The 26,571-nt window shown below is 38.7% G+C and overlaps 1 protein-coding gene across 1 annotated transcript in view; it reads right to left on the minus strand.

Moving 5' to 3' along the window:
• The window catches only part of LOC146386095 (venom factor-like), a 32,074-nt gene extending 6,477 nt beyond the window's left edge, over window positions 1–25,597 (minus strand). Inside the window, exons 1-35 of the mRNA XM_084932124.1 lie at window positions 25,433–25,597; window positions 25,326–25,343; window positions 25,172–25,207; window positions 22,412–22,450; window positions 21,916–22,105; window positions 21,029–21,194; window positions 20,712–20,782; window positions 20,380–20,471; window positions 19,901–19,983; window positions 19,725–19,812; window positions 18,700–18,802; window positions 17,450–17,564; window positions 16,463–16,578; window positions 16,218–16,361; window positions 15,841–16,053; window positions 14,422–14,622; window positions 13,958–14,113; window positions 13,714–13,843; window positions 12,965–13,033; window positions 12,361–12,636; window positions 11,426–11,747; window positions 9,147–9,232; window positions 8,077–8,216; window positions 7,786–7,995; window positions 7,620–7,680; window positions 6,025–6,108; window positions 5,737–5,940; window positions 5,433–5,508; window positions 5,018–5,180; window positions 2,938–3,051; window positions 2,702–2,852; window positions 1,957–2,120; window positions 1,692–1,847; window positions 1,478–1,537; window positions 1,256–1,346 (exon numbers count right to left, since the gene is read on the minus strand). Of these exons, the coding sequence (XP_084788250.1) occupies window positions 1,256–1,346; window positions 1,478–1,537; window positions 1,692–1,847; window positions 1,957–2,120; window positions 2,702–2,852; window positions 2,938–3,051; window positions 5,018–5,180; window positions 5,433–5,508; window positions 5,737–5,940; window positions 6,025–6,108; window positions 7,620–7,680; window positions 7,786–7,995; window positions 8,077–8,216; window positions 9,147–9,232; window positions 11,426–11,747; window positions 12,361–12,636; window positions 12,965–13,033; window positions 13,714–13,843; window positions 13,958–14,113; window positions 14,422–14,622; window positions 15,841–16,053; window positions 16,218–16,361; window positions 16,463–16,578; window positions 17,450–17,564; window positions 18,700–18,802; window positions 19,725–19,812; window positions 19,901–19,983; window positions 20,380–20,471; window positions 20,712–20,782; window positions 21,029–21,194; window positions 21,916–22,105; window positions 22,412–22,450; window positions 25,172–25,207; window positions 25,326–25,343; window positions 25,433–25,512 (4,468 nt within the window). The 5' untranslated portion in view covers window positions 25,513–25,597. The remainder of the gene's footprint in view (window positions 1–1,255; window positions 1,347–1,477; window positions 1,538–1,691; window positions 1,848–1,956; window positions 2,121–2,701; window positions 2,853–2,937; window positions 3,052–5,017; window positions 5,181–5,432; window positions 5,509–5,736; window positions 5,941–6,024; window positions 6,109–7,619; window positions 7,681–7,785; window positions 7,996–8,076; window positions 8,217–9,146; window positions 9,233–11,425; window positions 11,748–12,360; window positions 12,637–12,964; window positions 13,034–13,713; window positions 13,844–13,957; window positions 14,114–14,421; window positions 14,623–15,840; window positions 16,054–16,217; window positions 16,362–16,462; window positions 16,579–17,449; window positions 17,565–18,699; window positions 18,803–19,724; window positions 19,813–19,900; window positions 19,984–20,379; window positions 20,472–20,711; window positions 20,783–21,028; window positions 21,195–21,915; window positions 22,106–22,411; window positions 22,451–25,171; window positions 25,208–25,325; window positions 25,344–25,432) is intronic.
• Between the last annotated feature and the right edge of the window lie 974 nt (window positions 25,598–26,571).

Consider the following 26,571-nt stretch of genomic DNA (forward strand, 5'->3'; position numbering starts at 1 on the left):
GCAGGCCAGGACCTACTATATGCCACAGCCTAAAGGCAGAGTTGGGTTGCTGAGGTTGGAGTAATTACCAGCCTTCTACTTACAGGGTGGGTCTTGAAGGACAACTACTAATCCCAGTTAAGTAGTTGGCATGTAAAGTGCAACCGACTTGTGCCATCGCAGGCTCGCGCCTTCAACTGTGTGTTTTATACCTTTAGCAAGCGGGACGCTGGACTGTGTATCTCTTCATTATTTTGATCATTGTACTAATAAATTATGTCAGAATTGTATTAGTTGTCATCTTTTGCCCACAGCTGAGACAGCTGGTCAGACCTAGAATATGTCTGTGTTCGATTTCCATTCATCCTTCCTGAAATTACATGAAGTGTGCCAGTGCCGTATGCTGAAAAACAGCCCACATCATGATGTTCCCAATTCCAAGCTTCATTGTTGGTATGGTGCTTTTGGTGCTTTCTTTTTCCTCTGAAAATATGCAGTGCCCTTTGACCTCGTAACATTGTGTGTATTATGGTGTCAAAGGTCAGTTTTGACCACACTATAGCCTCCCAGTATTTCACAGGCTTGTCTAAATGCTGTTCAGCAACTTTGAATTCAACATGCTTTTTCTTCAGAAATTGAGTGTTGCATGGTGAGCATTCATGCAGGCCATGGTGGTTGACCGATTTTCTTTTTTCTGTAGGTCTCTGTAAGTCCTCCTTGGCTTTTAGACAACTCTTCTGAATTCTTTTCACTCCTCTGTCTGAAATCTTGCAGGGAAGATCTGGTCCTGGCCGGTTTTTTTGTGAAGTGGTGTTCTTCCCACTTCCACATTATGGCCCCAGCAGTGCTCACTGCATTCTTCAGTAGTTTAGAAATTCTTCTGTGACCAATGCCATCAGTATGTTTTCCAACAATAAGGTTGTGACAGCCTCATGAGAGCTTATTGTTTTAACCCATCATGAGATGTTTCTTGTGTGACACCTTGGTAACGAGACACCTTTTTATAGACCATGGACTGAACCAGCTGATATTAATTTGCAATAAGTGGCATGATTAGTTCCTAATTACTAACAGATTTCAGCTGGTGCCTTTTAGTACCTCCACTTTTTGTTCAGTATTTTTCCCCTGTGTCATTTCTCATTATAACGCGTAACATCGTTTGATTTCTTTGCATGTGTAGATGTCAATTGCACCTTTAGAGATACATTTAGTTAAATTGGTGACACATTAAACACTTATTTTATCTGCTGTATTTGAGACATATAAATGGAGTTACCCTGGGACTCTTCAACAGCAACACTGAGCTCAAAGTGCTGGCAGGGCATTTTCTCATCCACCTCATGCAGCTGGTTATAATGGGTCACAACCTTGGGTCAAATTTCAGGAAGAGAAATCGATCAGTCAAAAACGATTGTACAGCCAAATGTAGGTACTGTCCTACTATTTAATTTAATTATCTCTAATGAGTTTTATTAATAATCATTCAGTGCGTTTATACCTCAAGTATTCCCTGTCCGTTTCCTTGAGCTCTGACTTCCAAATCAAGGTTAGCAGGCAACTGTGCAACAAAAGCACCGCAGAAGAAGAAAAATATTGGATAATGATGTTATTACACTCAGTGATGTTCTTAAATCCCAAATCATCACAGTTCAAAGTTATGAAACTCCGCTACAAGCCTGGATTCTGTTTATATTTCTTTTAATGTCTCTCACCTTGGATGAGCGAGCGCCATAGGCTGTCCTTGGGTTAAAATGGTAGCGGATGTCTCTGCGTCCAGTGATCCTGATGTCTACATCCAGACTGAGGTCATCAGGAGGAGGTCTCTTGATCATATACTCTGACAGTGCCTGAAGCACCACCATGGTGGACTGGAAGAGTAGAGAACGAAAAAACCTAACTGACAGCCTTCTGACAATGAAATCGGGCATGAAATATAATATCAACAAGTGAAATAAATTTAAATATCCTTTAACTGACCTGAGTAGAGCCAAAGCCGCCTCCTCTTCTTCGCTGGCTGTTCAGCCATTTAAAGGCTGCTGCTGCTTCCTTCATGTGACCCAACTTAATAAGAGCCAGCAGGGCATAGCCGGTCGCCTCCAACGTGAAGAAGTGGTTTTCCCTGTCATGCCAGTGGCTGCCACCTGCAGCAGCGACAGAATTAGAGGGATGTTTTACACTTATCCTCAGTGGCTTTTTGATACTATTTGAATGACTAAAGCACACAGCTTCAGTCTGTACAGCAAAAGTGCACTGATTAGGGCTATGTCATACCATACTGTCTGCCATAACATCAGTACAAACTTTTACGTGATTAAAAAATAGTGTTATATGACAATATCAACGATATAGCAAGTAAACAGAATCCTGCTAGTAGACAGAAATTAGTTAAATTCAATTATATTGTATTTTATTTATGTAGCACTAAACCACAACAGTTCCTTTAAGGTGTGTTTTATTTTCAGGTGAATACCTTATAATAATACAGAGAAAACAGCCAGATGACCCCCTAGGAGTGATTTGGCGACAGTGGGAAGGAAAACTCCCTTTTAACAGGCAGAAACCAGGCTTTTTGTTTTACTGATGCTTTGCATGATGATAAACCAGGACTTTAAGCAAGTTTTAGTTGCTTAAGGTACATTTACTCTGGTAACTCAAATGAAAACAAGAAAACAAAACAAATCTAATTAAAAAACAGAACTATAATCATTCTGATTGAGGATACCTCGGGCTGCAGCTTCGAGTAACGGTTGATGAACATTGTGAGGTGCCCCCGCAAGAGCCAGAGCATAAGAGGTGATGGCCACGGTGTACGGTCTCCTCCCATTTCTAGTCAGTGCATTGGTCAAGTACTGTGTCGTCTTACCCATGGCATTCTATACCACATGAGTGCGTAGATGATGGGTTAGTATAATTACAATTACAACAAATGTTAAAGAGAGATTGCTGCTTGTAACTTACCTCCATCTCCAAACCAGGAATGACGCAGGTGATCCCTGCCTGCTTGGCCTCAGCTAGTGCGATGTGGACAAAGGCGGTAAGTGTTATCTCTGGGTCATCGCCACGGAGACCGCCCTAGAGGTGATGAGAGGGAGAAGGGCTTTATCGCAGTTATCAAAGATTTTGGGCAGAAAGCACCTAAAGTAAATTTCCTGGTTCCTTTTTAGCACTTTTCTTTCCTACTGAGCACTCAAGGAGCTTAGACATCATTACCCAAAGAACTTCTATCTAATATTTGTCGATGATACAATCTAACAGTGATGATCCGATGAACGCATCAGAGGAACTCAGTATCTTTCCGAAGGATACTGTGCAAATTGCATGCAGACTGGAACAGTCCACCAACAACCATTCAGTTAGTAGGGGACCTGCTCTACCTTCTGAACTAGAAACTTATTAAGGGGTTATTCAGTATTTGAGACCTTCATCATCTCTTTCTCCCATGCCTTGTAATTTTGTATTAAAACCATCAGAATAATTCAAGTATTTGATTATTTAGAATTTTAATCACTGAATAAAGTGTCTAAAATAATGGAAACTATTTTAAATGAGTTAAATAAAGTTGTTTCTTAGATTTTAAAAAATGTACAAATGCTTAAAGTTAAAGAAAGAAAATATGTCATCAGAAAATAATGGCATGCTACATGACAGCATGCTTTTTCTGTTGATCATCAGCAGACAAAAGGATTATAAAGACTGGGCCTTTTGTTGTATTTACATTCTACTTTCATAATAATCTCTTTCTTTTCAGTTTATTGATTTGATTTTGTTAGTCTTGGAAGTTATGATTGAATAATAAAGCAATCATTTTGAAAGGTGTAGTTTTTACTTCATATATGTGCCTGCATGTATTTCATCCATCTATCCTTATGGGCTCAAATTGTGGTCATAAATATTTTGTACAATGTGAAAGGACCATAAAGCATAAAGCAGCTCCATAAAGCACCCCTCCAATAGCCAAACCCATCTGTTCTCCGATTGGATTGTTAAATTTGTGATTGACATGACATTGGCCAATCAGATGAAAGGAAGAAAAATAGGGTCCAAATTCGTACTTGTAACTTGAAACTTGAGTGCAGAGTTTCACACGTATTTTTTGGCCACACACAAATCTTTTTTACGCACACACAAATTCTTTTTACACATACAAATCCTGATTTACAAGTACAAAATATTTATGACCACAATTTGAGCCCATATATCCTACCGACAGTACAGATTCAGACAACAATTAACACTCACATTTACAGGTGCAAGCGAGGGTACAACAGGCCATCTACCAATCAGAAGGTTGGTGGATTGACTCCCAGTTCTCCATAGGAGAGTCCACGCTGTGGTTGAATCTCAGATTCAGAGGGAACAATATAGTTTTTGCCTGGGTTATGGGTCACAAGAACAGCTCTTTAATTTGTAAAGGATAAGGGATTCTGCCCAACCAGTCTACATCTTCTTGGAGATGCCTGGAGAAGGCATCAACCGTGTCTCTTAGGGGATCATGTAGGGGAGCGCTGTGGGAGGATGGATATCTAACCTGTTGTGCCATCTGGTCATGAGCTCTGGGTCATGACTGAAAGAAAGAACGTCTGGGCTTCTCTGCTTAGACGACTGCCCACAAGACAGACGGACGGATGGACGGATCAATAGACTGATGTTTATTTTCCAAGTTACAGTTTGTCTGAATGGTTTAAATTTGATAAACTTAGCTGTAATAGCTATCATAATGAAACAGCTTATTTTGTTATTACACATTTATTGCAATTAAAGTTTTCATTTATTCTGTCACACTCCATAAATTCTACATTTCTGTGGCTGCACTGAATAAATTTGTCCTTTTTCACATCTGATTTTCAGTCGTGTGTTCAGGCTGAGAGGTTATACTCGTGAAGACGTGTAGTTATAATAATTCGTTTTGATAATTTACAAGAGAAACAATACAATGACCAGGAAATGAAAACTTTTCTGTCTTCTGTCTTTGGAAACCACATAGATTACCAACCTCACAGTGTGAGTGTGTGGCTGTATACGTGCATGTGGGTCTCACCGTCATGGTAGTGCTGTAAACTGGGTTGTCCTCTACATATATTCCTTTATTTTCTCTGAGTTTGTTCGTCACCAGGTAGACCAGAGGGTCGCACACTTGTTGCTTCTCAATGCCCATGATGGAGTGAGCCATGGAGAACACCTTTACCACATATGCTGTGATCCTGTCAATCACACTCTATGTCATATATACGATTTATCTAACAGAATAAATTTATTTATTTATTAATCTCAAATTGATTTTCCTCACTGACTCACTTCTGTACAGTTTAGCACAGTAAAACTGAAATAAACATGTATTGTTTTTGTTATGTGACACATATAAGTAGGAAAATCACTAATAAAAATAATATTTTAGTGTTGTCATTAAAACTGAAATACTTGAAAGCTCTAAGAATGTAAGGATTAGTCAGCACCAGGTACTCGCTCCTTCCCTCCTGTAGGGCGGGTAAGAGCCGTCACGCCTTCTGTATGCCAGCTGATTGTCATAGCCTGAAAACACAAAAGAATTTCCTGTTTTAACCACAAAGACATAGACAATAACTAGATGTTCATATTCCAGCCTTTTGTGCTTAGTCAGAAAGTTTTTTGCAAACTGGTTTTAGATTTTTTTTTTTTTTTGCAAACCTCAGCTTTTATTGTAGAAGCCATAGAAAATAATAAAAACAGTAAATCCCCCTTTCCTTCTTTTTTGTTCTTCGCTTTTTGCTTTCGTCTCACCTCTCTTGATGTACTTGAGAGCCTCTGCCCTGCGCTGCACGCCTACGCTCTCCCAGTTGTGAGTTCGGTTTAAGTAGAGGGTGGCAATGAGGGGCAGAGTAATGGAGGCTAGGTTCTGCTCCACACAGCCACCAGGCATCCTGATCAGAGATCCCAGAGAGTCCTCGTTGATAGAGTTCTCAATACTGTCTGCTAACACGCTGCCTAGTAGGGAAAAAGAAGTTTCATGAACAAGCCTCCTTCTTGGTTTCATTTTTGATCCTTCTCACCACTCTGACAGTTACTGACCTCTGACATTGATCAATGACTCAGGTTGAGAGTTTGGCACTACTGACTCCAGTTCAATCTTTCCAACACGGACTGTCTGCGTTCCTGTTTTGGATGCAAACATATTGACACCGAATTAAAAATGAAGAGACTCAAAGGGAGCAGATTTAAATGTAAAACCTCATAACTTTGGTAAACTTTAGACCCAGTTCCATAAAATCTAAATAAAAACAGAATGCAAAGATTTGCAAATGTCACAAAACCACATTTTATTCATAATAGAAAATATCAAATGTGAAAATGCACCATTTTAAGAAAATTGTTATTTCATTTTGAATTTGATGGCTGCAACACAACACAGGACAGGGCTGTATTTATCGCTATGTAGCATCCCCTCTTCTTTTAACTACAGTCTGTAAAAGTCTGGTAAGTGAGGAGACCAGTTGCTGAACTTTTGGGAGAGGAATGTTTTCCCATTCTACATACACCAGTCTGCAATGCTGGGATCCACATGGCCTGACCAACAACCCCAGTGCCAAACGATGGCACCTCTCTTTGGAGAGTTTTTCAGTCTATCCCAGACTCTAGCTGTTCAACGGTTCTGGGTGTTGGATTTTTTGTTTCACGTGTGTTATAAACTGGTTAAAAGTAGTTGTTGGTTTAAAGAATCAATTTTCCTGATTCAAATCGATTTTAGTTTGGATAATGCAATATCGATTCATTAAATCCAGAATCGATTTTTAAATATAAATATATTCTGCCAGAAATCGCTCCCAAAACTATTTCAACAACCACCAAACAGCTAGTGTCAGCTTTGTTTTTATACATAGGCTAGATATAAAAACATGGATATGTCCTGATAAATGATCAGAATTATAACATTTCTGACTGTCTGAGTCAAATCGAATCGGGACCTTGTGAATCAGAATCAAAGCAGTTATAGAAATCGAGTCTCTTTTGAATGAGGTTTGGCACAGAGAAGATGAGGCAGGAACTAGTATGTGTGGATAGCTAAATGTATTCACAGACAGTGAGTTCGGGGACTGATCACATGCCAGTTATTACTGCAGTGCTGTCTGAGAGTCTAAAGATCAAGGGCACCGGATTTTTCAACCTTGCCCCCTTGCACGCAGAGAGATTCTTTTTTTAGATGATGTTATGTATGATAACTGATGATAAATAAATGAGAGATACTAGTGCAAAATTTTTCTGCAATTTTTAGACTCAGTTTATGAACTCGGTGAGCCCCGCCCTCCTAATCTGTTCATTTTAGAACTATTCATGTTACTGAGCTGCTACCAATAAACCCAGTCAGTCTCCAGCTGTTCCTCCAGCTGTTTTGTTTAGTACCACATACTTTTCCCACTGTTTTTGAACTGTGCTTCTGCCATTAAATTCAAAATGAGCTAATTTTCCATGAAGTACTAAAGTGTGTAATTTTAAACATTCGATGTTCTTATTATAACTCTATTGTGAATATGCATCTATGAGATTTTCAAGTCATTACATTCTGTTATTATTTACATTTTACATATTTGTCACAACTTTTTGGGAACTGTGGTCATAAAATAGGGGATGACACATTATCATACCTCACTGCTTACTCATCTACTTACCCCCCTCAGCGGATGGGTTCAACACCACACTCCAAACTTCGGTCTTCTGCACTCCATCGAGCTGTTTGTATCAGGAAAAAAGGTTTTGATTCAAGAAGATATGTGTTACTTCTTAATTATCTTCTAAGCACACAGAAAATGCCAGTTTCATCACGCAGTCACTTACCACTACCCGTAAAAGCTTCTGGATACGGTCTCCTCCCGTCATGTCTCTCCCGAGCACCATCACCTCCAAGGGATGTTTTCCCACCACCAGCGGCACAATGGTGTAGGGCACAGCTATCGAAGAGCCAGCTGGCACTGTCACTTCCTGTGTGTGTCTGTCCTTGAAAGCAATGCTGCATATGCCTTCAGTCTTCATGAGCACCACCCTGACCTGAGCAGAAAGCGATCAGCCGTTACAGAAGAAGAAGCTGGTAATTTATGAGAAAGAGTAAAAGTAAGTCAATAATCTTACATGTAGTTCCTCAGAGCCGTAGTTATGGACCACAGCTTTTATTTCAACCTGTTCGTGTCTCGCCACTGAATACGGCAGCTTCAGCTCCACAAAGAAACGTTTCCACGCTCTGAAGTTGTAGGGCTCCGCAACACAGAAACCTGCAGATTCACAAGATGGTGAAAAACGTCTGTGAGGGATTAGGATTCTGACAATTTCTCTATCATTCGGGTTGATGATAGAAACCAGGATAGTTTGGAAACTTTTAATCGTACAGCATTGTTTGCCACTGTTTGTTTTCACCTGGAGGTGATGGAGGTAGAGCACATTCACTCTGTTGCCAAGTGTGAAAGTATATTATTTTCTTTTGCTCTGAGAAATTGGTGGTTGACAGAATGTGAAAAACTTTGTCCTTAACTTTTAGTTAAACATAGAAAAGCAAAACTTCTTTTTTAAAAATGGTTAATTTAAGAATTGGGTTAATTTTTGATTGTTGCCAGGACACGATATTTCTTATTAATATAAGATATCCCTACAAATCATGCTTTAATCTTACATGGTAGCGTAAAACTTGCTGTCATTTCCTCCTGATTAAACTACTGTAACTCCTTATACACTTGATTGAGCCAATAAAATACACACTGTCTGGAACAACCTCATAGAGGAAATCTGATCACAGTATCTTCCAAAACACTCTTAAGTTAACATTTGTATACATTTCTCACTGACTCTTCTTTTATGTTGTTTTTTATAATATTTTATCATCTCTCCTCTCCAGATCTCTCCTGTCTCTTTCACTATGTCTATCTCACTTTGTAAAGTATTATGTCAATGTGTTTTTGAAATACGCTACATAAATATTGTGTATTATTACCACTATTACAAAAAAAGTGTTGTAACAGTATATCCATGTTCATAATCAAACATAATGATAATTTTTAGATAACATCCTTTTTTGGGATTACACAAAATAACCGTTTTTTATCTGGAAGTTTAAAAGTGTTTCCCATTAAAGCCAGACTGCATCAATTTCCAAAAACTGAGTCCCTAACCAGTTAAGCACTTTGATTCCCAGTTTGCTGTCATCTCACCTGTGTGGGGTGATGCACTGACAGCCAGGAGCCCCCATTCTGTGATGCTATCAGGTAAGGGGTCCTCCCTTGTCAGCGAGGCCAGCCTGTTGATAAGATCCATGTTATTTTTTTTATCTTGCAATAGATCCAAGCTCAAAACTACAAGTAGACAATTGCTATACTATATTATACTATGTAGAAATTTTGCATACTCAACAGAAAATGTGTAAAGTATAGATTTCTAAATATATATTTAAAGTAAGATTTACAAAATAAATTAACCTTTTACAGTTAATACACAGAACATTTAATTTTAAGTAAAGTTTTTCTTTTTTGTTTGTTTCTTTTTTGCTGTTAACAAATAACAAATCAGTGTTTAATCACTAACTGGTATCCATCCCATTAGTTTGAGTCTGATCTATCATGAAGTCTTTATTTCAGAAGAATAACATTTGGTAATGATTAACTAATGACTAATGGAGTACACTGAATTTTACTTTCCACTAATGTCATTAGACTTAAATTTATTTATGAACTTACCACCTATGACACCAAACATGCCGTATATAATAAATAAAGCACTGACTAATAAATTAACATGAATTAAATATTACTAATCACCTGTGTATATTAGTTATCATTGTTAGCTGAAACATAACTTGCCACTAACAATTCATTAACTACCAGTTTACTGTAGTACGAGTTATGATTATGGCATAATAATGTGCAGTTAAAAAAATGACACTTCTCACTCTCTTTTATCTCTATTAAACTGCAGTGAAGGTTTCTGAAGTTTCAGCAAACAATCTATAAAACATTAACTTGGTTCTAGACACTAGCAGATGGTTTTCACAGAGCAAGCACGACACAGATACAGTGCAGGAATTTGTGTTACTACATTGTGAGTGTACGCACACACACCGATGGTCACGATGGTGAAACACAGAATGATGTTGTGTTCATGTTTTCTGCACTTAGAACTGTTTGTTCTGCTGTTATCACTGACCGAACAGCACGATCCCGCTCGCTTAAAAAAACGTTTTTTTCTTTTATCAGACAGACCGATTGAGAGAAATCAGTGAGCGATGATCCTAATTAGTCCATTAATCTGTGGATGCTGACAGAAGGACAGCATTTAAAGCCAAGTCTTGTAAACTTTTCAAATACTGCGAACATTTAAGTGTTGCAGCAACACGTGTTTAAAAGTCTATTAGTTCAGTTCGATTTGATTTACTGTATCACACCAAAACACAACAGTATTCGCCTCAAGGACCTTCATATTGTGAGGTACAATCAAAGTCTTTAAAGGTCAATGGATATGAAATACTGTGTTCCTGCTAACCCACAGAAAAGCTGGTTTACTGTCTATTTTTATCATTGACGATGAATCACACACTGCTAGTAGAGTGTACACCGCAGTCAAATGAACCCACTGAACTTGAGTTCAGTTTTTTCCCACTGGAGCCCACATGATATTAAAGCATCTGTAACTAATATTTTCAGTTTACCTGTTTCCTCCACCATGCTTTCACACTGTGATAAATTTGGTTTAATATGATTTACATGCAAGTGGGAACAATCACAAAGGCTACACTAAGGGCGGATATTTGCATTATTGTGATGCGCTAACTTTGGATTTGCCTAGAGCTGGTACTGATCCGTGTTTGTCTCTGTGCTTGATTTTTAAGATTTCATTCAGGTGGTTTATCACTAAAGAAAAAGCTGTTACCAGTGTCCACGATGAAGGGGTGAGAAGTAAGTGTCGGAGAGAAAGGCAGTATATGACGATGCTTTAAATATCGGACTAGTGGAAAGTTAAAAGTATTAATGAACAGAGATGGGCAGTAACACATTACAAGTAACTCGTTACTTTTTTCAAAGAACGAGTAAAGTAAGGGATTACTATTGCAAAAAAGTAATTAGATTACTATTACTTTCCGGTAAGCACGCTGCGTTATGGTTACTAAAACGTCATTGTTTTTGTGAGCATGTCTCACGACAATGACATGAGTACGTGAAACAACTGTGGCAGCAACAGACGTGTGTAGATCAACATGCAGCATTTAAAGCTTGGAGGTACTGACATTACTTTTAGCTTGATTCCGTAAAAAGTGGCAAAAACATTAGCGTCTGCTGTACACTATTTTCAAGTAATTTGACCAACATTGTTTATGACTCAAGTACTCAACAGTGGTTTAATTGCATGTCCCGCTTTGCAGCTGAAACAACCAGGTTACTAACTAACCAATCAGACTTGTCTTCATTAGATGTAACCTCTGGTCTAATCATTTACTCACCCGTCTCTGCTGTCTCTATCTGCCTGATTGGGCAGGTTAACATCCATCCACATCCAAGACTCATAGAACTTGGAACGCAGATATACGTCAGCCTTATCTGTATACTCTTCTTCCTCTTCGTCTTCTTCGATGATCTCTTTTGCAATTGAACTAAGCACATCATATTCGTCCTCTGCTTTCCTCGCATTATTCTCAAGGTACACTTCACGCCCAATTGGTCCAGGCTGGCCGGGAAGTGAATGCAATACTTCAGTTTCAGGTGGTCCAGGTGGTCCAGGTAGTCCAGGTAGTCCAGGTCGTCCAGGTGGAGGATATCTCCAGTCTGTAATATTTGAATATATTCACACAGTTATGCACATAGTATTTTAGACAACACCCAGCAGATTGTTAATCAAACAATCAAGATGTGTAAGCGTTTAGCTTTTACTGGTGTTAACTTCATCCATAGTTATTATTGGAGAAATTAGTGAAATGTTTTTTTGTTTCTTTTTTTTTTACATAATAAATAAAATGTTTCTGTAGAACATGAGGTGTTCTTAAACTCTAAAAATCTATTGGCGATCTCAGTAGATGGAGCAGGAGATGCCTTCTGCCCTGATCAGAGATTTTCAGTGCTGTGAGTAAAAGAGGGCAAAATGCCGCAACTGGCGCTCCACAGGAAAACAGTAAATGTCAAGCAGACTGTTTTCCTAAGAAGCAGCTCCCTGTAAGCTAGCAGAGGTCAATGTCCTTAAACTGATTTGAGAGGACCCAAAGTTTTAGATTTGTGCCAAATCTAGAAATGTGGCTCTTTAAATAATAATATGAACTATTTTTGTTTAACTATTTTATTGTTATACTGCTAAATTTTAAATTAAATGTAAAAAGCTTTGACATATCAAGCTAAAATCAAAGATATGAATGCCAAATTGATGAGAATGAAGTATAGAAATTACGGAAGTTATCTTGCGAGAGATGTATTCTGTGATGTGGCATAATAATGTGAGCAGCAGTGGTGGTGGGAACAGGTGTTGTAGTGGGTGACGGTGTCGTAGGAATCTCTGTGTTAAACGACTGGTCCCTCAATGTGGCGCAGCAATAGCGGAACGCCCGGATGCACTCCCATCCCTCAGTGATGTAGAGGGAGCGTCGTGTGCAAGAGTACGGCATGGGGATCTCCCGAAGGCCATCTTTACAGCAACGATACTGCAGCTTCTCCTTGTAGTGACTCTCTGGAGGCAGAGGGGTGGTAGAGAGGTAAGCAGCAGGGTTGTATGATACTCTGTATTTTGCCATTTCTATGTAAATGAAATGCCAAATTCTAAATGTCTAAAAGTGTCTAAAAGTGCGTATAATAAAATTGTTGATAATGTTGCCCCGCATCTGCTGTTTAACCATAACATTTAATGAAATTCACCTTCTCTTAACCTAATTATTTATTTGATGCCATAAATTTCACACTAATGTTACAAGGTGGAAAAGCAGAGAAAGCAGAGTTAAACTGCAGGCACAATTTATACGAGCTAATCTCAGCTGACTAAAAAAACAGACAGCACTCACCCAGCTGTGCTTTACGTCGCAGCAGTTCAGCAGAGCGCCGCCTTCTGGCATTGCCTGGACACTGCATGGCTGGGGGAAGAAGAGTAGAATAACACTATTAATCTTTGTATACATAATCAGGGTTTAAGGTGGGATTTGTGAAGTGTTGAGACATCTGGCATGGTGGTGTAACACGGGGAGAAGAATAAGACGCGCAACTGCACTGAGGTTTACTGCTTTGTATGGGTTTAATTAAATTCATCAAGACATATAAGGGGACAGATTGGCTTAAATATAAACGGATGCCTGCTACACTTAATATAAAAAACTGAAACTACTTGCCAGTTATACCCTAATTTCAAAACAACTGTGACATTGTTTAAAATAAACATAAAAATGCAATGATTTGCATTTTTCATTGTGAATAAAATATGGGTTTATGTGATTTCCAAATCATTGCACTGAATTTTTATGTACATTTAGCTAAATGTCCAAGTTTTTATGGAACCGGATTTGTATAAATCTTAGTTTTAAGTCAGTTTTAATATACTAACTTTTAGCTAAACCCATGCCTAATAGACAGCACAGTAATAGACAGCACTGTAATATACACCGTGATAGCCCAAGTGATGAGCAGATTGTAGAAGAAATGGCCTTAGTAGATGTAGAAAGGTCTGATTTGCGGCAGAAACATGGTCTTCAGCTGCTATAAAGGTAAAGAGGGACTAAAAAGTTTAAACTTTCCACAGATGCTCCATGCTGATAGATACCTTGCCTATTTGGGGTTTGAAAGCCACTGCTGGAGGAGAAAAGCAGTCCTGCATCTTGAAATACCCCCTTGGCATCTCGGCCTCCCCCTCGTGTGCAACCAATATCACTGTGCTCGACCACGTCCCAAATCTGAGCAGAGGGTTCCATTAACAAAAGGTGAAAGGACTTCTGCATTGCAATTGTCTTTTTCAGTCTATTATCAATATTATAAAACACAAATTTTCCAAATCCAAAAAAGCACACCTTCTTTTGCGTGAGTCTGTCCCTGCTGAGAAGATACACAGCGTTGTCCACGGCCACCAGGCTGACCTTTGCCCCCGGGTCACCTCTTATCTTAAAGCGAAACATCTTCCCAGGAAGGTAGTCTCTGGGTACGCCGTCCACTGGCCCCACTGTGAGCTATAGCAGAGAATGAAAGAAAAAAAAAAAAAAAAAACACACAAACAGAACCATAAAATACTAAAGAAAAGAAAAAAAAACTTTTGTTTGTTGGTTTTCTTGTTATCAGAAACATTTAAGAATGCAATAAAATCATAATTTAAGACTAGTTTAATAATGGTTAATGAACGCACCCGGAGTAACTGGGGGTTCAGTGTCACGCCCAAGGATACTCTGACAAGCAGACTGAAGGTGGCAGGGTTTAACCACCAACCCTCCAGCTGGTAAACACTGTACCTTCTGAGTGAGTGAGAGAGCTGAGGACTCACCCCCCCAAGACAGGAATCCACCACATCTATCCAGACGGAGTCGGACACCACCTCCTCTCTTCCCATCCAGGGAATAGTGTAATACGCCACAATACGAAACGATGGCATCATGTCTGGTGTTACCATCAGCCCGATGTTGGTGACCAGCTGACCAGTTATATCAATGTACCCGGCTTGTATGATTTTTCCTTTACTGAGAATCTGAGAATCACACACACACACACACACACACACATACACACACACACATATATATTTAGTGTATCGAGGAAGTATTCAAAGTGCTTCACTTTTCACTTTTATTTTGTCATGTTATTTTAAAATGGATTACATTTATTTTTCACCTTAAACTTCTAAACACAACACTCTATTATTAAAAGATAAAATATATATATATATATAATGTATAGAAAGGTAATTCCAGCCTTCGCCATGCCATTTAGAATTGAGCTCAAGTGCATCCTGATTACACTCATCATCCGACAGATTGTCCTGTTGTAAATTTCTTAGATTTTTGCATATTTATCACACTTTTTTATTGCCTCTATCAGTTTGAATAGGGTTACAAAACCATTTCTAAGGCATTACGACTCCAGTGAACCACAAAGAGAGCCATTATCCGTAAATGGATAAAACTCGAAACAGTAAAGAACCTTCCCAGGAGTGGTTGGCCTCAACAACTCAGCATCAACGGCTCATGTGTGAGGTTACAAACAAAGCTAGAACAACATATAAAGAACTGCGGGTCTCACTTACTTCAGTCACATTCAGTGTTGATTCATCAGTAAGAAACACACTGAGCGATAATGGCATCCATGGGACAGTTCAAATGACAAAAATTACTGCTGACCAAAAAGAACACAAAGGTTCATCTCACATTTGGATTCACAAGACAAAATGTGCTGTTGCACCTGGTATAAAGCTAGCACAGCGTCAAACAGTCATGGTGGAAGTGTGATGGTCTGGGCCTGCTTTGCTGCTTCAGGACCTGGATGAATTGATGGAGCAATGAATTATACAAGACTTTCCTGAAGGAAAATGTCTGACCATCAGTTTATTTCCTGAAGCTCACGAGCACTTGGGTTTTGCAAAAGGACTATAATATGAAACAGATGAAGTCCACCCCCAAAGACTCAAAAAAAGAGGTTTTGGAATGGCTTCATCAAAGTCCGACCTTGCCATTCATGCTTGAAAGCGGAAGAAGACGGCTGTAGTGATATATTTTTTCTAGATAGATAGATAGATAGATAGATAGATAGATAGATAGATAGATAGATAGATAGATAGATAGATAGATAGATAGATAGATATTTGTATTTGTTTTATCTTTGACTGTGTGTTTTATTTTTTATTTTTGTGGACAGCTGATTGTCCCACATTCTTTTTTATGTTCACGTGTATTAGAACATGTCAGCTCACCAGGTAGGTGATAAGTTTGATGAATCCTCTGAACGACTCGTCTGCAGGACTGACTGTGAGCTTCACGGAGAGTCTTTCTCCTAAAGAAACTGTGTTAGTTCCTGTGGAGACATGCAGGTAGTTCTTTTCATGGTCATAGGTGGTGTAGGGCTGAACAGTGAACTGTTGCTTTGCCTGCTGCTCTGGTCTCAAGCCATCCTGTGCTGTTTCAGCCTGCAAAACAGGAACAAACAATTAGAAAAGAAAAAAGTATTAAACTAAGACCAATACCTGTAGCTAGAAATGTAACTAACTTATTAGCCTTTGTGACTTTAAATAAATAAAAAAACAGATCCCACACACAGGTAGAATCAGTGAGGTAGAACAGTCATACTAACAATGATGGTTTGTGGTTGATCATTCTTGGGCATGTTGATGGCAGCTTGGGTGGTTCCAGAGGACACGACTAATGGGGTGTCCAGCAAGTTCAGCTTAACCAGGACGTTACGAGCCATGGAACCATCGTGGTGGCTCACCTGAATCTGGAAAAGATTGCTCTATCTTTTTAGATGCTCACTACAATATTTATTTGAACTTTAATAATTAATTCAAATAGAATGAAAATGCAGAGAATGACCCTTACTGTGAAGTCAAAAGGCAGGCCTGGCTTGAAGTACTTTGGTATGTTTTGGAACAATAAGACGTAGGGAGATTCCACAATTTTAATGCCAGACTTCTCTGCCTCAACCAGATCACTTCCTGTAATGATCATCAAACAATCCAAAATATATATATATAAATAACCATTGACGTAATTAATGCTGTGAACAGAGAATCTAGCCCTGCATCAGACTAGTGACATGTCCAGGGTGTACCCCACCTCTCACTCTATGATAGCTGGTTCTAGCCCCCCTACGCCCCTGATAAGAATTAGTAAAAGAGAAAGGATAGATGCATGGTGGAACACAGAATCAAAAGGTTCTTGGAGAAAAGAGTTCTGTGCAGTGTGGAGGTGCACTAAAGGTGAACCATTTCATGTCCATTTTCAGTTATTGTTGCTTGAGCTGTTAGTTAGTACTGCAGCAGATAAACAGGATTTTGCTTTTCAGCATTTTAACTGTTTTTCCCCAGCAGCAGCAACATGACCTACATTTCCAAATAATATATTACTAAAGAGAGTCAAAGGTTTTGATTACTTTGGTTTATCCAGAATGCTAAAGGGCATGTTGATACAATTCAGAGCGTAAGTTGCGCCAGTTTGGAGTTTCACAGTAGACATTATTGATCCTGGCGAGCAGTGGTTAATTACAACACACCGGAGAGTTTGATCTTACTAGGCTATCAGAAAAGGAGCAAGGCAAAATTGACAAGCTGATCATCAACTAATGTGAGTAGATAAAGCAGTTACAAAGCCAACTTAACACCATGTCCAAAATTCTGAGTTAGTTGCATTAGAAAGCACACGAAATTAATCTGCTCATTTACAGCACATTTTATCGTTGTGTTAGATTTGCAGGATTTTAAATGTGCTTATTTTTTAATTTATTTATTTATTGTTTTATTTATTTGTGGTTCAAAATGTTGACTTTCTTTAGTTTGTCTGAAATTCTGGCTCACACTTCATGTTTACCTGTCTTGGTGAGCACAGAGGCCTTGACATACACAGAGTTCCCGATCAAAGATCGAATGTTGGGGTAAGCACTTTTGATCTCCTCCATGCTCAGTGTAACAGTTCCACCATCAAGCTGCACGAAGAGAAACAGTCATGACAACACATTTAGCAGCTATAAAGGCCATTTAGCCTACCCAGTATGTAAAATTATTAATATAAACTCTTGGCTCAAGCACCTCTTTACAGCCACTATGCTTTATGAAGACTTTTGGCAAGGATGCTTCATCAGCAAGCTATTGTCTGTACACAGAGTACGCAAACTTCATACATCAAAGAAATATTTGAAATTTAGTTGAAGCAAAGACTTTGGTGGTTTCTTTGTTTGTTTGGGGGGGATTATAAGAACTTTTTTAAGTTCTTATAAATTACTATTTTTGTTCTCCAGCTGCACTCACACCGTATGTTTGAGTCCCATGGCTCTCATCAACTTCATTTTCAAAACTACTTGCAACTATTTTGCATATAGATAAAAATGACTTAAGCATTGCGGTCTATGGAATAAGCCGGTATGGTCTGAGTCACCCAGCCCTAGTGACCAGTATGACCAGTATGTGACCCCACTGAGTTGTCTGCAAATACTTCCCATTTGCTTTCTGAGTCGTAGTAAAACTTGTAAAAGTGCAACACAAACCAAAGACAGAGAATGCTATCTTCAGAGCAGAAGCTGTGTCTTCCAGTTAGCATTACTCTGTTCAGAGTTTCACTACTGCTAGGTGAGTAGGTTTTTGCAGGTGAGCCATTGTCTTTCACATGACCTGCCAGCAACCAAAGCAGTCACGCAGAGATTTTTCAAATAGCAGGCCCAGGGGTCACTGGCTGGTCTCCAGGCCCATGTTACTGGGGCTTTAACAACTGATTTCACAGTGAATGCCACCAACCACTCACACCTGATTAAAGCATAGATATGTTATCCTTGCAACAGGTGGTTGCCAGATATGATGCTGCAGGCCTGTGTGACTAAGGCCTAAGTGTTATTAACAGAAGTAGCTGCTAACAGTGTCTCTTTATAAAAAGGGGGGGGGGGGGGGGGGGGGGGAGGCTGCACCTTTTTTTTTACTGTCCCAGTATGGTTGTTTAACACCAGAGCTAAACAAAAATAATAGATAAGTAAAAGGAAGCAAATAAGCAAATACATTTTGACATAGATCCTAAATACAGAGGCCAAAATCTACAGCCATAGTAATGTAAAACTTTTAGGGTAAACTTACATCTGACACCTGCTTCACTGAAGGTAATCTTATCATTTCTTTATTGATCTTGACTCCAAACACAACATAAGCTGTCCCCTGGACTGGCTCTCCATACAGGTACCTGAAACACAGTCCCCAAAACAGTTATCCACCAGTCAATTTGTGTTTATAATACCTATCTAACAGTTCCCAAGCCAAATGAAGCCAACACAGAAAATGCAGTTGCTCTAATGACCTCTTGGACAGACAGTAAAAAACATGGACGTAACGTCTGGGTCAGAAAAACTAAGGCATTGCAGATGAGCCTTAAATATGTATTTTGAAGCCCCAACATGCTGCTTCAGAGAAAATACAAAGTCCAGAAAATGATGACCATGAATGTTCTTATGGCTAAGAATGTCATTACATTTGTATTTTTAAATTCTTGACTATTTTAGAGTCTGTTTACAGGGTAGGACATCATTTCTAAGGAAGAGTTTAGAAGAGTTTATACTAAACTCAGCCCAAGATTAAATAAAATAACCTAAAATTCATTGTGATGGAAGTAACATCTCATCATCATCATCATCATCATTTATTTATATAGCACTTTAAAAACACAACTGGTAGACCAAAGTGCTGTACAATACAAATATAAATATAATAATAGAAAGCAGAAACCAGACATAGCAATAAAATTAATAAAAATGTCAGTTACCCACAGAGTTAAAAGCCAGGGGAAAAAAAATAGGTTTTTAATAAGGACTTAAAAACTGGCACTGATGAAGCCTGTCTAATATGGAGAGGAAGGTTATTCCAAAGCACCGGCACTGCAACAGACAACGCTTGGTCTCCTCTAAGTTTCAGCCGTGACTTTGGGACGGAAAGCAACAACCACTCAGCTGACCGAAGGGAACGAATGGGGACACGGGGATTCAACAAGTCAGACAAATAAACAGGTTTCAATAGCATTGAAAGGCTAGGATTTAGTTAGAGACTAAATATGGCCAAAGGATGTCACAAGTAAGAGAGTTTGTTGGTGTGTTTAAGTGTAATAAACAAACCTGGCTGAGATTTCTACTACCAGTTCACTGTCATCCAAGCTAAGGAAGGTCTTCTTGGGTGTTAAGGTAACATTGAAGGCAGGAAGCACTAAAAAAGAAACATTACAATGAATGTGACATTCAGAAAACACAGGGAAAGATATTGTTAATTTGATTAGCATAATAACTCCACCTACCATATTTCTTCACCTGAAACTGAGAGGTGAAAGTGTTGTCCTCCCAGTGGTCAAACCTTGCTGTAATAATCCATGTTCCTTCACTATAAGACATAAATGTCGCTCAACACCCAACGCACTATTCATCCCAACAATGTAAAGGTCAAATAAAATGTCTTTGTTTTTGTTCTTCTCTTTCCTAACTGAGATTCTAACATTCTGCCATGTTGTTTGTCTTGCTGACTCGCTGCACATATTAAGCAGCAAACAGGTACTCTGTGTGCCACCCAGTCAGCATTTGTAAGGTACTCTAAAATCTAAACTGGTGCAGGTGGTGGCCTAAAGTAAACATGTGCATGAGATAAAAATCATACTGGAATGATGACTTCCTAAAAATTTGATAAGACGGCTTAGAAACGAAGAATCTATCAAATATCTGTGTTAAACTTTCACACAGCTTGTAATATAACGAAATAGTTACCAAATGAGTCGATACTTACTTGACATGTTCAGAGAGTGGAAATGTTTCCGAAAAGGTCCCATCAACAGCCCTGGTCCTGGAGACCTGTTTAACCATCACACCATCTGGATTCTATAACACAGAAACTACGTCAGCAATTGAGCTGATACATTCAGTACATGAAAGGGTTATCACCAAAATACTGCCAGAATCCAGTTTCTACAAAAGCTACCAAGTTATGTAGCTACAGGACAGTCCCTCTTGTACTGTCACATGGATGGTTTTAGGTCTTAATAACATCTTTTGGCACAACCATTTTATATTTCAGCATTCACAAAAAGATTTTATATTTGCAATCAATGGTTTGTTCACCTCAATATCTATTGCGATGGAGTTGTTGAAGGCCCTAAAGGTTGGAGAAGACACAAAGGCTCGAAGTTTAACTGGAGACGAGAGGAAAAGAAAGTGGACATTTCTTTTAAATCAGTCAAACAAAATTATTATTTGTGATCTTTGCTACTGGAAACGTTTTAGCAACCACTATCATCTCAAAATAGTCCTTAACAAATACACTATTTAAGATTCAACCTGAAAACTATCTCGTCTAGTCATTTCATAGTTGTTTTAATTGTTCGCGTCTTTATTTTGAAGTTTTCTTTGAAGTTTTAATCAGTATCCTCTGTTCTCACCGGTATCTCCTGGGTTGTAGATGGGTTTGTCTGTCTGGATAAAGATGTACCCAGAGTGAAAGGTTACCATCAATATCCTCTTCTCAACGTGGAAACCTCCAAAGGTCACTTTCAGAGTCACAAATTTCTTCTTCTTTTCTTCGCGATTCAGTAAATCAGAGGAAAGCTGTGATGAGATGTGATTGTGATATAGAAGACAGTTACTCTCAAAAGCTGCTCTCAGTCAGTGAATTTTATCAGTTTTTTATTTCTAATTTCTTTCATTCACTTTGACTTTAGCATTTATTTCAGTTTGAAACAGTTTGGATTACATTCTCTCAACCAGAATGTCAAAGATGATTTTGCTCAGGATCCATCACAGTTGACAGGTTATTACAATGTGTGAAGTACAGAAAGACAGTTATGTTGGCACTGGTTGCCTGTACTGCACAAGGTAGTGAGAACTTAAATTAACTGAGAAGTCAAGGAAGTTCACAAACATTCATATCCAAGACAAGCTGTACAAATTAATCTCGTTCCACAAAAATCCGACTCTTGGGGGGACAAATTCTTGGGAATTTTAGGAGGGGCGACGTCATACCATCGCATTAGCTCACTGGTGCTTTGACTGGATGAGCTAACAATAAATAAATATGAGCGAAGGCGGCTGCATGCAAACAATGAGAATGACTTCTTTTTATTTTAAGAAGTCATGTTACAAACATTCAACATCTAAGACTTTGCACTGCTCCTTTTGTAACTGTTTGAGGCTATTTAGTGAACATCATATCACAAATAGTTCACACATTTTTCAGATGTAGGTTAGTAGCGTCCAATAAATGGCACTTGTGCACGTATCCTCTGTTTGAGTTGAATGGGTAACCTTAAATATGAGCTTGCTGAGTCACCTGTATAGGCTTGAGGGTGCTGAATCCATTTGCCTGATTTAGTGTGACTGAGTCCTGTAATAACGTGACTGCCTCGCTGAAGTCCTGGATCACGATGGAGACAGCGATGGGGTCAGACACACTATCAGCCTGTAAGTAGATGTTCTCATCGCTGTCTGTCCTCAGCACATCTGGAGCCAGCAGAACGAACCTGGAGGAGAGCAACAAAACATGGATTTCAGTAATACTACTGTCACCAGTGGTTCAGCTGTCTTTATTGTGGCTACTGCAGTACCAGTGTTATACAATTTCAGCACTCCTATGTTACTCTGGTGAATAATTCTAGCAAAAAACAATTTCATTTTGAACTGACAAGCCAAAGCATGAAATATGAATATCTAACAGAGTAATAAAATTAAAAAATAAATAAATAAAGATAGAACACACTTTGGTAAACATAATATACAATTTGGTTTGACTGATGTATTAAGAGAAGGCATTTGGTGAGCATCTGTACCTTGGTGAAGGATTAATTGTTTTCTGTGGTTTTTCTCTCCTACAAATGAAGAGGAAACATATTAATTTCAGTCATCACATAGTGCTGCTAACTGAGACTGGGATAAAACATATTTTGCACATATAACAATGTACGGCTCATGACACTGCATTTTTCTATTCATCTTCAGTGTGGGAACATTTACTTATGTAATACCAAGTATGTCATATTTGTTGCATGAGATTTTGTGAGATTTTGAGACGTCTTCATCAGCAGCGGGATTTTTTTCTTAAATAAAAAACCTAATTAAAAATGAATTGTACAAAATTCATTTTAAGAAATAAGATAAGATAAGATAAGATAAGATAAGATAAGATAAGATAAGATAAGATAAGATAAGATAAGATAAGATAAGCCTTTATTAGTCCCACAGGTGGGAAATTTTTTGGTCACGGCAGAAAGTACAAGTTTAAGATCAGTAAAAGTTAAGAAAAGCACAATAGAATAGGATAAGAAAAAATAGAATAACACACTATACAACAAGAATAAAATACTTTATACAATAGAATAAAGTGCTGTACAAAATAGAATAAAATTCTTTGTTATAGTAGGAAAAATTGTACTTGGTAATATTGCAAATCAGTTACAATTGTGTATGGGATGTGTGTGTGTGTCAGCACATGTGGTCATCTGCAGAAACCATGTTATAAATAAACTGCACAAAACATATGCCACATGCAGCAAATATGATACAAATTTAAACTGATATACTGTATTTCATTTCTTCTTCTTTTTAAATGTCACCAGGTTCAATAAACTCTTTTCAAACAATACAAATTTTTGTCAATTATTTCAGACTGGCTTAACAGGGTTAAAATTAAAACGGAGAGGGGATAATGACATGCAAGTTGCAATAACAAATGTAAAAAAAATTAATAAGAAACAGCATGCCTTAAGGATATTTTTAAAAGGGACATAAGAAATTCTTAATCATTACAGGGAGTGCAGAATTATTAGGCAAATAAGTATTTTGTCCACATCATCCTCTTCATGCATGTTGTCTTACTCCAAGCTGTATAGGCTCGAAAGCCTACTACCAATTAAGCATATTAGGTGATGTGCATCTCTGTAATGAGAAGGGGTGTGGTCTAATGACATCAACACCCTATATCAGGTGTGTATAATTATTAGGCAACTTCCTTTCCTTTGGCAAAATGGGTCAAAAGAAGGACTTGACGGGCTCAGAAAAGTCAAAAATAGTGAGATATCTTGCAGAGGGATGCAGCAGTCTCAAAATTGCAAAGCTTCTGAAGCGTGATCATCGAACAATCAAGCGTTTCATTCAAAATAGTCAACAGGGTCGCAAGAAGCGTGTGGAAAAACCAAGGCGCAAAATAACTGCCCATGAACTGAGAAAAGTCAAGCGTGCAGCTGCCAAGATGCCACTTGCCACCAGTTTGGCCATATTTCAGAGCTGCAACATCACTGGAGTGCCCAAAAGCACAAGGTGTGCAATACTCAGAGACATGGCCAAGGTAAGAAAGGCTGAAAGACGACCACCACTGAACAAGACACACAAGCTGAAACGTCAAGACTGGGCCAAGAAATATCTCAAGACTGATTTTTCTGAGGTTTTATGGACTGATGAAATGAGAGTGAGTCTTGATGGGCCAGATGGATGGGCCCGTGGCTGGATTGGTAAAGGGCAGAGAGCTCCAGTCTGACTCAGACGCCAGCAAGGTGGAGGTGGAGTACTGGTTTGGGCTGGTATCATCAAAGATGAGCTTGTGGGGCCTTTTCGGGTTGAGGATGGAGTCAAGCTCAACTCCCAGTCCTACTGCCAGTTTCTGGAAGACACCTTCTTCAAGCAGTGGTACAGGAAGAAGTCTGCATCCTTCAAGAAAAACATGATTTTCATGCAGGACAATGCTCCATCACACGCGTCCAAGTACTCCACAGCGTGGCTGGCAAGAAAGGGTATAAAAGAAGAAAAACTAATGACATGGCCTCCTTGTTCACCTGATCTGGACCCCATTGAGAACCTGTGGTCCATCATCAAATGTGAGATTTACAAGGAGGGAAAACAGTACACCTCTCTGAACAGTGTCTGGGAGGCTGTGGTTGCTGCTGCACGCAATGTTGATGGTGAACAGATCAAAACACTGACAGAATCCATGGATGGCAGGCTTTTGAGTGTCCTTGCAAAGAAAGGTGGCTATATTGGTCACTGATTTGTTTTTGTTTTCTTTTTGAATGTCAGAAATGTATATTTGTGAATGTGGAGATGTTATATTGGTTTCACTGGTAAAAATAAATAATTGAAATGGGTATATATTTGTTTTTTGTTAAGTTGCCTAATAATTATGCACAGTAATAGTCACCTGCACACATAGATATCCCCCTAAAATAGCTAAAACTAAAAACAAACTAAAAACTACTTCCAAAAACATTCAGCTTTGATATTAATGAGTTTTTTGGGTTCATTGAGAACATGGTTGTTGTTCAATAATAAAATTATTCCTCAAAAATACAACTTGCCTAATAATTCTGCACTCCCTGTATAGCAGAAAAGGCCACACAAAACCATGATGAGAATACATTTGATAAGGAAATGAGAGCTCATATCCAAAGATTGAGGGTAATAAATATGAATTTGATATTTTAAAATACATGTTAAAGATAAACAGTGAATCAACACATCTTAATTTCTTAACTTATTCCTTTTTTTAGTTTATGCATGTTTTGCTTTCTGTTAGGCCGAATCCACCAAAGGTTACTTACTCATGAAGATCCCAGTATCGGTCAATTGGTACAAATCTGGGGATGAGATTCAAAAACAATAACTGAAGCTACCAGAGGCTTAACCTTGTCTGTACTGTATGATTCTTGCTCACAGACCTCCTGTGTAAACATGTTTGTGCACACACATACATACCTGTCCCTCCATGGATGCCTGTAAAGATCACAGCACGATTATTATACAAACCCTCAAACATGTAATGTCCAACACACAGCAGGTACTGAGTAAGTAAAGCCTCTTACCTCCTAGAATGGTCAAATTGTCCATTTGAGTTGCAGAAAAGTACAAGGAACAAAATGTTTTGTAGCTTCAGTCGAACCATAACGATTGTCTTGGAGTTTCTGTGGACTATGGCTACCAGTCAGTCACCTAATTTGAGAGACCCAAAAATTTTGTCATACTTCCTCATCAGATACTGTAGAGTCAATAGAAAGGGGAGGGATGTAGCTGCTGATTAATAAAACAAACTATAGACTTGTTTGGCAAAGAATCATGGGGAGGTCTTAACCAGGGCAAAGGGTCATTTTGTTTTTAGTTCACTTATTTTACTTACTAACATGACGAATGAAGCTCAGCTGGAAGTTACAGTAGCACAAACCATGCATTTCATTGTCAATTGAATGTGCACGCAGCAGTCATGTGGTAATGAAGAAAATGTGTAAAGTTGTTGTATTATTTGTGACTGACACAGCACTGGCTTGGCTTTCTTGTTATCCGTGTCTGTTTTTTTCAAGCAACTGGTGGGTGGACCTGACCCAGTTTCAGATGTTGGCCCCATTTGGATCACCCATTTAAGCTGCATGCAGATGTCACATATCAACTCCTATCAGGTTTAAACTTAACGAAGAACCCAAATCACAGGCTCATCTGGTGGGCTTTCTTTCAGTCTGACAATTTGGACATTCAGCATATCAAAGATAATGTCATGGCAGATGCTTTGTCTCGTGTCCCTCAGTCATTTGTCACAGCTGTATCATTAATATGCTTTGTACTAGTTCCTCTTCAGTATTCCTTCCTCCGCTAGGATCCAAGACAGCTGAGTCTGGAGATGGAAGCGGTTTGAGCATATATCAATGTGCTTGGCAGTGAGGTTGATTATGAATAAAAAATCTGTAAAATGCATATGTTACATGTGTTAGGTTTATTTATAATGTCAATAGTTGTCCAGGTTTGTAGGAACTGTTTTATGGAAATACAAACCTGAGCAGGTCAGGCTAAGACGCCCTATAAAGAAGCCCTGCCAGGGCCTCCTTTCAGGGTGCTGCTTGGCTAGCAAAGCATTTTGGTTTTTGGTGTTGGCACATGCTCACTCATACACCAACGCTTTCAGACATGGCATGCATGTGCTGACAATTACTCAAGCTTTTTTTTAGTTTCTTTA

The sequence above is a fragment of the Perissodus microlepis genome, chromosome 6 (genome assembly GCF_051167445.1).
Source record: "Perissodus microlepis isolate ML-2025 ecotype Zambia chromosome 6, ASM5116744v1, whole genome shotgun sequence".
NCBI lineage: Eukaryota > Metazoa > Chordata > Actinopteri > Cichliformes > Cichlidae > Perissodus > Perissodus microlepis.